The sequence below is a fragment of the Carya illinoinensis genome, chromosome 10 (assembly GCF_018687715.1).
Source record: "Carya illinoinensis cultivar Pawnee chromosome 10, C.illinoinensisPawnee_v1, whole genome shotgun sequence".
Classification (NCBI taxonomy): domain Eukaryota; kingdom Viridiplantae; phylum Streptophyta; class Magnoliopsida; order Fagales; family Juglandaceae; genus Carya; species Carya illinoinensis.
Genome location: NC_056761.1, coordinates 22664302 through 22677292, shown reverse-complemented (window position 1 = coordinate 22677292; position 12991 = coordinate 22664302). Strand labels below are relative to the sequence as shown.

Sequence of the window (12991 nt, the reverse complement as noted above, 5' to 3'; positions counted from 1 at the left end):
ATTTTCTTCGAGATCATGTGCAAAAAGGTGATATAATGTTAGAGTTCACAAACACACACGATCAGTTAGCAGATATTTTCACAAAACCTTTACCAGAAGATAGATTATGTATGATCAGAAGAGAAATAGGTATGATGCATGCTATGAATATCTCTTAAAAGATAGACCAGAGTCAATAAAAATAGAGATAGATTTTTTTTAATACTTTTACATAAATTTGAGATTCTTAGCCTCATGTTTGAGACGCTCATTCTCTTCATACAATATCATGTCATTCTTATTCATGGGAACCGGCAAGCGGAATGAAGAATCTAATAAAGATTTCAACTGTTTATTCTTCTGCCGAATGATTCCTTCCCTTGTGTGAGACTCTTGAACAATTTGTTGAAGTACAACAATTTGTTCTTTGAGCTTTTCAACTTCGTGATTTTTGGCTTGTAGCCGCTGAGAAAAAGCCACAATAGAGGAAGAGTAGCGAGTCCCAAGACTCACCAAGTCATAAATAGCATCAGAATCTGACTTATTAGTCAGATTATTATTTTCTTGCTGCAACATGGCACCAATGGTAGCTGCAGAAAGAACAGGAGGTTGAGATGCAGAATGCCTCATGGATGGATCTAGAGAAATGTTAGAAGAATGAGCCATTGAGAAAAGAATAGAAGGCTTAAAACGAGAATGCTGAAGGAATGCAGATGAGTTATAGAGATGAGATGAAAACTTGATGCGGATTAGATGAACTTCAGGACTGATTTTATAGAGATAGCATAAAGAATAAGACAAACTATTTTCTCTTCAAATCTTATTTAGTCAAAAGAAATACAAAATATGCTGGACACACATTGTCAAAAGTTTTCTTACTAAGCCAGCGAGATTAACAGTAGATTGTCCCTATTTTTCTAGTAAACGATGAACCTCTGCTGTTATCTGCCGATGTTGACCTTGTATCTGAACCCTTTCTCGTTCCAGCTCTTCTATTCGTGGTTGCAGATCATGAGCATACCAATCTGCAAATTTTTTCAACTCTTGGTTTTCTTGCTTTAGCCTTTTATTCTCACTATCCTTATTAGCAAGCTTTTGTCGCAACTCAGATATTTGCATGTTAAGATGATCAATCTCACTCACCCTCGCCATTAACCTTCGAGACATGATCGTAACAGAGGCAGCATATTGATTACTGAGCATTCTTGATTCTGCAATAATCTCAGAATCAGCCTTACTAGAAAAACGGTTCACTGCTCCTATCATGGTATTGACGGCCTCAGGAGAGAAGATTGATGATTGATGCGTCAAGGGTTCCTGATTCAAGTCTGGAACATTAGTGGAAGAGAATTGCTCAGCCATTCTATCGTTGTGGAAAAACAGAACTCAGGTCAAGAAGTGATTATTTTTTTGGCATCCGATAGATGAAAATGATCATTTTTTTATAGAAACTCGGAGCCTTCAATCCCGTTTGTCAACAACATCAGGCGATTGTTTAAATCTTCAGCCGTATTAAATTCATAGAGTTAGGCCTCGAGGCTTTGCAGCACTTGTCGGGTCACGGACGGCTCCATTTTTCAACTATCTACAGTGACTATTAAACGCATCGTTTTCTTCAATCCATTTACTTGTTGCGGATCCTTTTTAATGATGCCAAAAGGGGGAGAAGTGTTAGACTAGAACATTAACATTGTTTAAATTGCTAAACTTGTTATATATGCTTGGAATTATATTTATACTTTTGCTTGAAAAACTAACGCATATTTTCAGGGGGAGCTTAAGTATTAATATAGGTTTCAAGTTCTATCAAATATTTGTCATCATCAAAAAGGGGGAGATTGTTGAACTCAAGGTTTCAAGTTTCATGTGATTATAAATCTACACATGGATTTTGATGATAACAAATGAATTCAAAGAATAAAGAAGTCTCAAGCTCAAGTTGTCTATACAATGGAGTCAAGCACATCAAGGAAACAAGCATGAGCAAGAAGGGAACAAGTTCACATTAAAATTATAGAGTAATGTTGTAAATCTCTTCAAAATTCGAAATTAGGATTAATGCTCAAAATTAATATTTTATCATAAAGCATTAAAATACATTTTCCACATGTGCATGAATATTTTTGAAAATTAAATTTGAAAATTTTGAAAGATGATTGATTGTCATCTTTTGCATGTGCATGCCTTGATTAAAGGGTTGAACTTTGAAAATATTAAAGATGATTGATTGTCATCTTTCACATGTGCATGTTTTATTTGAATATTTTCAAAAGTGATTGATGCTTTTTTAGACTTATACAAAAAGTAAAAGATTAGGTTTGAATTTTTTGAAAATGAAAGTGTGCTCATTTTGTCATATGCCAAAAGTAAAAGATTAGGTTTGATTTTTTTTGAAAAAGTGAATGATGTTGTCTTTGACAATTGAGAAAGAAGAACCTTTTATTTGAATTCTTTGAAAAAGTGAATGATGTTGTCTTTGACAATTGAAAAAGAAGAACCATTTATTTGAATTTTTTGAAAAAGTGAATGATGTTGTCTTTGACATGTGAATCTTTTTAAATTTGAATATGAAGTCTCATATGCCTATAAATAGATCATTTGAGAGCTTCACATTTACAACACCAAGAGCATACAACATTCATTCAAAGCTTTCATTCTCTCTTCTCTAAACATTGAGCCTTAATCCTTGTTCATTTTGAGAGATATAGCTTGCGCTGTATTGTTCTTATTTCACTCGTTGAGGAGTGTTTTCTGATAACCTACCCACTATCAGCTTTTGTATCAGAAAAAGGGTGTGTATAACCCTTGTGTGTGTAGAAAGTATTCTACACGGGGAATAGTTGAATCACCACGTGTAAGGTGATTGCAAGTGTAGAGGGTGTTCTACACGGATCCTTTGTAGCGGTGTTGTTCAAAGGTGTAATAGGTTTCTATCTCCACCTGAAGGAGGTTGAATAGTGAATTTGGGAATCCTCAAGGGGTAGCTTGAGGCGAGGACGTAGACAGTGGGGCCGAACCTCGTTAACATACTGAGTTTGCTTCTCTCTTACCCTTACTCTTTATATTTATTGTTATTTCATATTTTGTTTATATTTTATATTATATATTTGATTTATAATTGTTATTTTTTTTAATACAACTCAATTCACCCCCCCTCTTGTGTTAGTCATCTGGGCAACAGCAACAACATATCTTTACCCTTGGTAAGAAGAGAAGGCCACAAAAAAAACTTTTTGGAGAAGTTGTTGTTGATATAGCCGAGGAAGACCTGGAGGTTCTTACTGAGAGACCTCCAAGCAAAAAAGCTGAAGAAAGAAAGGGAGAGGAAGCGGAAGTCGATGTTAGGCAACGATGGTGAGATCATAAATGCCTTAGCTAAGATGACTGAGGATATAGGGACGACTATGGAAGAGTGGAGAAATGCTACTTTGAATGCATACCACGAAAGATCAGAGACATTTAAACTAAAGAAAAAGAAGTTCGAGCAAGGATGATGATGCTAGATCTAAGTGACATGAATGCCATGCAGCAAGAATATTTCATAAGGATTCAACTCAGAACTTTTGAGGAATGGAGGTCTCATTCCGAATGTACATATACATCTCATTCGACACCTTATATAGGTGTCTATTTTCTAATGATGTTAGTTTTATTTATTATTATTATTTTTTTTTTTTGGAATTTTACTTGTTGGCCAGCCACATGTAGGCTATATAAACATATGATTAGATAGCAACTAAATTAATGAACTGTGGTATAGAGGATATTATATTTTGTACTAGAAACTGAACTATGTTCGTAATTTATGAACTATTTTGGTAATTTGTGGCTTGTTTTGACAACTTGTGAACTGGATATTATCTTGTGTACTGTGTTGCTGCCATGTATTATGGACTATGTTGGAAATGTGTGGTATCCCCCACTTGATGATCTTAACTTAGTGCTCCCGTGTGGCATCATCAGGTTCTAAATAATGGTGAATAATGTACATAATTTGTAGATGTTGTCTTTAATATCAGTCTTTGAAGATAACCTGGGAAGGGAATTCAGGGCATTCATTGGTGAAAAAGGCGAAACTCTGCTTGCTTGCTCTGTTTTTCAAAACATAGCTATGAAGAATATTACCATTTTTGTGAAACTCTAACGATTTCAATCCTTTTTGGTCTAGGTATTGCCCGCTTAATCAAGGACTGTCGTATACAATGTGTAGTGTACGGTTGCACTCCAAATAATAATTAGATTAAGAGAAAAAATAGTTGAAAAATAATAATATGAATTAATATATGAAGTGTATTTATAAAATATTTAAAATAAACATAAAATATTATTAAAATATATAATATTATATTATTATTTAAACTTTAAGATGATTAGTTTAATGTGGACTTTTTTTCTCTCCTCAGCAAGCTTCATTAATATATATAAAAAGTACATAAGAAATACTATGGAGGGTCCTTGCCGTTATCAATTAAGAGATAACATAGGGAAGAAAAGCTAAAAGAATGCTACCAAACATAAAGTTGGTTGCACCACCGAGTGCACAAATTGATTTTGTGAAAGATCAATTTTTTTGAAGCACCAACTTTGTGAGAGAGTAGAGTAGATGCAATATCCTCAATAATTGTAGAAATTCTTCAATAAGTAGTTTCTCTTTTGATAGATGAGATTACTAGTTGAGCATCTCCTCCTAAAGAAAGAGAATGAAAATTTAGATGCTTTGCCAATTTTGTAGCTAATTTTGCTGCTAAAGCTTCCACTAGGGTTGGTATTGTTGAAGGATTTTTTTTTTTTTTTTTTGTCCAAATCTTAATGATTGCTTCTTCAAAGCTTCTACAAACTAGATGTTGTTGAGTATGCGTTTCTAGCTGTTGCATCAAAAGAAATGCTAAAGTGGTCTTTAGGAGGGGCTTGCCACTTTGATATCGATTTTGGCATTCTTTTCCTAGTCCAAACTTTAAGATTTTCGTAATAGGATAAATTCAGTTGCTTGGATGCTTTGTGTAGAGAGAGTTCCAATTGATTGTGGGTTACATCATTTTGCGTTTGTCAAGTAAAATCAAAGATTAGTGCTGCGAAAATCTAGAAAAGATGTTCTTCTTGAGATCCCAGCCCCAATTTCCTCTTTGGGTTTAGGATAAAAAGGATCCAATCATTTAATGTGGATGCATCTAGCTGAAAGTTGATGTTATGGTCCAAAAGTAAGATTCTAGCTAAATTTTAGATTTGATCATGACTATGTTATGGTAGGTTTGGATAGTAAGATGAGAATTTTTAATTTTAAATAAATATTTAAAATATTATTATTATTTTAAAATTTAAAAAATAAATTAAAATTTAAAAATTTTGAATTATTTATTATATTTTATATAAAATTTTAAAAAAATTATAATGATAATGAGAATTTAAAAAGTTATAATGATAATGATCATCCCGCTTGCAAAAATGTCGTTGTCATCAAACATCCTTCAAAATTAGTTGCTCTCTCTCTCTCTCTCTCTCTCTCTCTCTCTCTCTCCGAGAGGTCTCTACTACTGTCAACGACAAGAATGAAGGCCGTTGTGATAACCAGTCCCGGTGGCCCAGAAGTGCTGCAACTGCAAGAGGTGCGGGAGCCCAAGCTCAAAGACGACGAGGTCTTGATGAAGGTCAAGGCCACGGCGCTGAACGGGGCGGACACGATTCAGAGGAAAGGCTTGTACCCACCCCCTAAGGGTGCGAGTGAGTACCCCGGTGTCGAATGTTCCGGGACCATCGTGTCCGTCGGAAAAAAGGTTTCCCGCTGGAAAATCGGCAATGAGGTGAAGTATTACTGGGTGATCTGTTGATTACTTGGAAATGAGAAGGAAGAACTCGATTCTTGGGTGATTTTGTGGCATCTAATAGTTGAATTAGTGTCGGGTCGTTTAGTTGGGGTTTCCCTTCTCATTTTGGGCTTCTTTTAGAGAGATTACTTTTGTGGATCTTATCTGAAAAAATCTGAGACTAAAACAATTAACTGGTTTTGTGTTTTGTTTGGTGAATAATTGTATATACTTTATTTTCTTTCATGAATTCTTTCGTGTTCGTCATGTCCTTTAAATTGTTTATTGCGGTGAAGAAGATTTTGACAAGTGTTCAGACTTAATGGGCCTTTGCAGCTTGAACTTAAGAAGAGAAAACAAATGGGGAACTCAGTAATGTAATTATAAATTACTTTTTAGAGCTTCTTGTTCATTTGAAGTGTATAGGAGGTGTTTTAGCTCCTAATTTGTAGTTATTATTTGTTCCTTTGAAGAGTATAGAAGATTTGAACCTCTGTTATTATGGTTTTTTGACTAGTAGACAGAATTAAAAACCCTATTAGACAGAGGTGGCAAGAACAGCAAAAAGGAGGTTTCCTAGATGCCAATGAAATTGCACCTTGTGCATAAATTTGATTATTGGTGATGTACAGGTTTGTGCTCTTCTTAGTGGAGGAGGGTATGCTGAAAAGGTGGCTGTTCCTGCTGGACAAGTTCTTCCTGTCCCACATGGTGTTTCATTGCAGGATGCAGCTAGCTTGCCCGAGGTGGCATGCACTGTTTGGTCAACCGTCTTTATGATGAGTCGACTTTCTGCAGGGGAAACATTTCTGGTAATTTCTCAACCAACTTATACATGTGTGCATCTGTGTATTCTCTGCGTGTGCATATATTAACTTCCTTGTTGAGATTTCAGTGGATCAGATCCTTAGTGCACCTAGAGGGGCGTGAATAGGTGCTCTCCGACTTTTTAAACTTTCCATTCAATAATTTAAGTTAACAACAAATAAAATCAACCAATGCAACAAAGTAATCGCACAAAAATTTTGTCAGTGAAGTTGAAACTCATTTAAAGAACCTGTTCAAAATTTAAAACACTCAGAGTATAAGTTACCTCCTTAAATCTAAATAAGGCATTCCAACATATTAAACTTTACATGTCTATAGAGTAAAAGGCATTTGAGCTGCGTCTAAACTAAATCAAGGGTAAGGGCCCATACTCTCTTGCCGAGGGCCTGTGCACCCCTGGGATTAGTCACCCGGTGCCAATAAAAAAATGATTCAGGTTTAATTTATGTTCTAATGCACAAATCTTAGTCGTTTGAATCATCTGGACTATCTATTGTAGCTCTTTCTTTTTCTTTCTTTTACAAATGCATTTCTTGTAACACCCGCTTCCTATAGATTAATATTATTATGTACATTTGTAATTTGGCCCGTTAAAGAGACCTAAGATAATAAAAATGCCTAATTTATCAAAAACAAACTCCCAAAAATATAACATAAAAATTTAGTCTCATAGCAAGAAAATTTAAAATTGATATTCTTTTCAAAAAATGAAAATAAAAAACTTATTAACTAAGTCTGAAAATTCCTTGACACATGATCCATGCCTGGCTGTCAGGTCGTTAACACTATTAGACATTTAAAACACAAAAAGAAACAACAAAAATGAGTCGAATACTCAATAAGTAGTACATCATATGGTAAACATAATAAACATATGGCTTTCTTGAAAAACATGCATGCTTAATACTTATACTAACATTAACATGTAACATGTACTATGCATAACTCACTAAACGTGTCTTTCCCTTTCTTTAATGGTCAGCACACCTTAGCCCCACATGTGCAGGGTTGTGCGCCAATTCCACTGCATGTGGCCATAAGGAGAACTACTTAACTTATCATAACATATTATGGTGGATGCTTAGGCCTGTGGCTTGCACATCCACCCATAACTACATTGGTACTTTGCATCTCTTATGGCCATTCTTAAAGCTTCTTTCATAACTTTTCTTTTATCTTTCTTCTTCTTCTTTTTTTAATTTTTTTAATTTTTTTAATTTTTTTAATTTTTTTAATTTTTTTTATAAGTACTTGTCTTTTATCTTTCTTATTATGATGCATGTAAAACATATAATAGCTTGTCGTAATCATAAATGAAAACATATCATGATGCATGTAAAAGACATAATAACATAACATTCAAAAATCACTTTATCATAACTTGGTACGTAAAAGGGCTTTCAATAAAGGGCCGTACATACATAATACTTTAAAAACATCGTTTACCATATACGTAACGGTTTGATCATGCTACTTCAAGTATGATTAGGATTTGAATTGATGTCCTTTCATTGAGTCCTCTATCAATAAAAAGCGATTCAATAATCATACTTGAAGTTGCTGGAAGAGGGCTGGACTTGATCGGGTGAGGCTGGTTCTCTTTTCAATCTCCTGAAATTGCAGCAGTTATCTAGGGTTAGGGATTGGTTTTCTTGAAGAACATTACATGGGATTGCTATAAAAACTTTCCAGACTCACAGCAGCCTCTGTTTTTTCTAGTTTTCAGGCCATACAATCCTTTTAATGAGACCTGAAAAACCTAAACATAGGGCTGTACGAATTTAACTCTGTTAAAATAGGGTTCTATGAATCCTAATGGCTAGGAGTTGTATGGAAAATATGTTTCTAATGTTTGGATCCATTTAGGAGTCAGAAATGGGACTTCTACTTTTCCAGATCTCAAACAGCTCAAATCCTATCTCAAAAGAGTCTAGCAGTAAGAGACTTCAATTGGTGGAAGACTTCTTCTATAACAACCTTAAGTGTGGATAGCCTTCATTCCGAGGGTTTCTTGGCATCTAATCTGATTCTAACTTATACAAAAAGGGCTGGTTTCCAATTATCACAAATTGAACAGCCGAAATTCAAATGGGATTTGGCTAGAAATACTTTGGATTATCCATCCATATATGGGCCTAATTGGCCAAACCTACTCCATTTTGAATCAGGGTCCATAATTTCATATCTAATCCTATCTCCTCTATACTAGATCCTCAAATAATACATATGGCTGATGGCCCTGTAAAATAATCTTTCTACTAGCTGTAACAAAATTGGGCCCTTGGGCCAAACTTATAATGCCTACAAAAATTTGGGTCTGGATGTCACATTCTTTCTTGAACATTTTTTTTAATGGAAAAAACTGAATATCGTTTATAGGAAAAGGTAGACACTTTTTTAGTTGATAATATTAGCCACTTTGCATGATACATGACCTGAATGATAATTCTTATCCCTTTTTGTGGATCTTTATCAAGATTGCGTCTTCAACACACAACTCATGAATTCTAAAATTACAGATTCATGGAGGCTCCAGCGGTATCGGAACATTTGCAATTCAGATAGCTAAATATCAAGGAGCAAAAGTGCTTGTCACAGCAGGTCCAATATCACTTTTTTCTTGTGCATAAGTTTAGTTTCCATGTATTCATGTGTTTAAGGTCTTGATTTTCAGGGTCTGAGGAAAAATTAGCTGTTTGCAAGAATCTCGGGGCTGATGTATGCATCAACTACAAGACACAGGATTTTGTTCAACGGGTGAAGGAAGAAACTGGTGGAAAAGGTATTTTCTTTAGTATTAAAACCTTATTTTTCCTCAATGATTACAGAGATGGATACTTTCTATCATACTTTTTGCAATGATTATTTGGAAAGGAGAAAAAGGACAATTCTTTGATGTTCAATGGCAGGCGTTGATGTTATTCTGGATCATATTGGAGCATCCTACTTAAAGAGAAACCTTGAGAGCTTAAATTTTGATGGGAGGCTCTTTATCATTGGCACTATGGGTGGCCCAGTTGCGGAAGTTGATCTCCGTGTTCTGCTTGCAAGGCGCCTCACAGTGCAATGTATGATAGTTTGCTCCTGGTTTTCATTTATTTTATAGCATTGGAGTTGGATGATTTCAGGGTTTCTTTACCGTTTCTTTTTGGTTGAAGTCTTAGAAGATGCAACTACTGGATTCATATACAGATATTATAATATATGAATATTGTGAAATAAAACATGACATACGACATGTAGCTTGTTGTGCTTGGATGGATAACATATGTCCCAGCTGTTAAAAAAAGTAACCCAGCTGTACAATAAAGTTACCAGGTAAACTAAATGAGCGATAATGCTGTATTAAATCTCTTGAAGGATGTCTATCATTGAAGAAAATAGCTAATAACCATCAGTGGACGGTGAATGTTGCTAGGTAGTGAGAAAACTATGCTATCAGGGGGAAACTATGATTTGCAATGAATTATTTTTTTAGAGAGTGGGGTATGGAAAACCACTTCTAAATGACATTCCGAGTTCATGAAATTGCCGCAGTGACTGTTTAGCTGTTCCTAACAAGTATTTCTAGTGGAGGGGAATGACAAACTGTATCCAAACTTATGGTTGTTCCTTGATGTTTCTATATTGTAAGAACCTTTCTATTTTAGGCTCTGCTGTCTTCTTTTCCTGTGTTTTTTTGCCCTTTTTCTGGTAATTAATGGTTCTAAGCCTTTTTTTTTTAATTTATTATTTTTAATTTTTATAGAGTCACAATTATGCAAAGTGGTCATGCCACAGATTGACCATTTGAGGGTGGTGAACGGGGGATCCAGCATTACATGAGAGAAAAAAGTTATTGCCTTTTGTAATGATTTCAAAGAGCTCCAATTGTAACTGATCCTTGTGGAGTACGGCCCAAATGTGGCTTGATATTTCTGTGGCTCATTACAAATGATGTTAGAGTTAATTTGTAGGAAGTGTAGGACCTGAGCCATGTCACCTATAATAAAATGACTTGACGAGGATGTTAAATAATTAAGAGGGAAATTATAATACTTCAGATTGACTATAGGAGGGTTGTGAATAGGATCCTGTATTGCATGAGATAGAAATTTTTGTCTTTTATAATGATTCCAAATGAATGCAAATCCTCTCGCCATCTTTCTTTACCCTTGTAAGTATACCTTGTGTAACTGTTTGTTTGATCATCCATATGCTCATGGTTATCGATATCTTTATATTTCTGCATATAATTATTGTGATTGTATGGGCTGATATTTTTGGTTATTGTGTATGTAGCGGCTGGCCTACGACACAGAAGTCCAGAAAACAAAGCAGTGATTGTTAGTGAGGTGGAGAAAATTGTTTGGCCTGCTATTAGCGCTGGTAAGGTGAAGCCAGTGGTATACAAGTCTCTTCCACTATCTGAAGCAGCAGAGTCTCACCGGCTGATGGAGAGCAGCGAACATGTTGGAAAGATACTGCTTGTCCCATGATTCTGTGGATGGATGTTCTTGTCACTGAAGTGAGTGGTATGGTTTTAGACATAGTGAGCTTAACTACGATCTTGGACAAAGTTAGAAGTCCATATATCGTCTATCACCGCTTTTTACATGTTTTGTGTCTTTTGAGGGGAGTAAAGCTAGCATAATAAATCTTCGACAGTCAAAGTTAGCTACTTGCATTTTACATTATTACCTTGTGGAGTCTGAGATTCTAGCTACGTATCTAAGCCACCGAAGAAATCCTGTTTAAGGGTTTAACAATCCCTGTCAAGGCTTTCATGATATGTATATGAAGCCCAAACGAAAGTAGTGTCTATGCAATTCGTGTAATTTCTGTGATATATAGTACTATACTTCAATGTTCGAACTCATGTACTCCTATTGAATGCCTCTATGGATATATGCCCTTAAAGTTATTGTCTTATTGTGTATCGGGTACCTCTGCAAATGAGAGAGGAGCTGTGGATTCTTAGCTGCGAACCCGAGATCAGATCAAGAGCCCAAAAGAGAATTTGCCTCCGGTGGACAGCAACGGTAAGATTCAACCTGAACCCAAAGCCATTTGTGGATCACTGATTGAAACACTAGGGAAATCGACCTTCAACAGAGGTTCTCATCAAGTGGAAGGTTCTAGGGTGGAACTCTCAAACAAGTGGAGTCCACGCTGTCGAAGTAAGAAGTGAAGAGAGGTTTTTGTTGAAAGCGTGACTAGAGAGGTAAGAAGTGTGCAAAGAATAGGGCAGTACAAAAATTTAAAAATTTGACTCTGACTTCAATTTCAATTTTAATGAAAATGTGTATTATTTATTTAGTGATTATATATTGTGACAATCCTAAATTTTGCTTGAGATTGGGCGGAAATTGAAGCGTTGGAACATGTAACTTAAGGTTATACATCCCTTATTCATGACAGTTAACGTGCAATGTATTTAATATGTTTTTAACAGTATGCAATAATTGTAGAGGAAAAAGTTCAATTGTAAAGCTTTGAACAATTCAAGTATGGTATCCAATGAAGAAACTAGTAATCCCCAAAGTACTTTGTTCAATAATCTCCCAATACAAAATGAAAGGGTTTAAACAAAACCCTTGACTTTCAAAATCCCATTATCCAAAATCAAATTGTTCCTTAACAAAGTCGGGAGATGTCCTATTTTTTCTTGTCCTTATAAAAAATGTTCTTCAAGTCCTCAGATAGCTTTTGCACTTCGTATATAAAGTTCTAAGTAGACTCAAGCTACTCTACTAGTGTTGGTTCCACCGAGCGCTTAGGGCTCTCCGAGGCCTCTTTTCCCTTTGGGGTATCCTCACGTTTGCGTTTTTCCATCGCTATCGTCTATTCTTATCACAGCTTCTACCATTTTGGAGAGAATGGTTGTGGAAACTAGTACGATGAGATTTCAAGAAATCTCAGTATGTTAAACAAATAACATACAAGAAAATAATATAAGCATGTAAAGCAAACCATGAGTACGAATGCATGCACATGAACACGAATTTGACTAAAAACTCCTTTCATTCTTGTACATATTCATTTTCAAAATATTGGCTATGTAATCATGTAATAAAGTAACGAAATGACCATGTAAAAATATCATTTTCAATTCATATTAGTTACTTAAAACCATTAAACCATATAACAATGTGGGTGGACACATCACAGCTCTCCTAAGCACCATGGGCTCCTTGCTAAGTACAGCATCACATTGTCAGCCCTCTTAATCGAGTGTGAGTACGTTAGAGTCCATATGATACGGCAGTTTGCAATTCACCGTCACTGTATTTCTAATGTGTTACACCCACTAGCGTTAGGTACTACTTCGCTCTGAAATCCTTTTAAAAAGAATTCATTTGAAGTATATTGACTATGCTTCGTCAACTCAGGGGTTACCACTC

At 35.3% G+C, this 12991-nt stretch overlaps 1 protein-coding gene across 1 annotated transcript; it reads left to right on the top strand.

Moving 5' to 3' along the window:
- Positions 1–5431: 5431 nt before the first annotated feature.
- LOC122279990 (quinone oxidoreductase PIG3-like) lies at positions 5432–11466 on the top strand. Its single transcript, XM_043090926.1, has 6 exons — positions 5432–5777; positions 6413–6592; positions 9128–9209; positions 9283–9390; positions 9518–9676; positions 10890–11466. The coding sequence occupies exons 1-6, from the start codon at positions 5526–5528 to the stop codon at positions 11084–11086; spliced, it is 978 nt and encodes a 325-aa protein (XP_042946860.1). The 5' UTR covers positions 5432–5525; the 3' UTR covers positions 11087–11466.
- Positions 11467–12991: the final 1525 nt, after the last annotated feature.

Excerpts from the sequence above, each read along its gene's own strand:
- LOC122279990 (XM_043090926.1), top strand. The coding sequence starts at position 5,526 with ATGAAGGCCGTTGTGATAACCAGTCCCGGTGGCCCAGAAGTGCTGCAA. Across the intron at positions 5,778-6,412 it reads GCTGGAAAATCGGCAATGAG|GTTTGTGCTCTTCTTAGTGG; the intron begins GTGAAGTATTAC and ends GGTGATGTACAG. Across the intron at positions 6,593-9,127 it reads CTGCAGGGGAAACATTTCTG|ATTCATGGAGGCTCCAGCGG; the intron begins GTAATTTCTCAA and ends CTAAAATTACAG.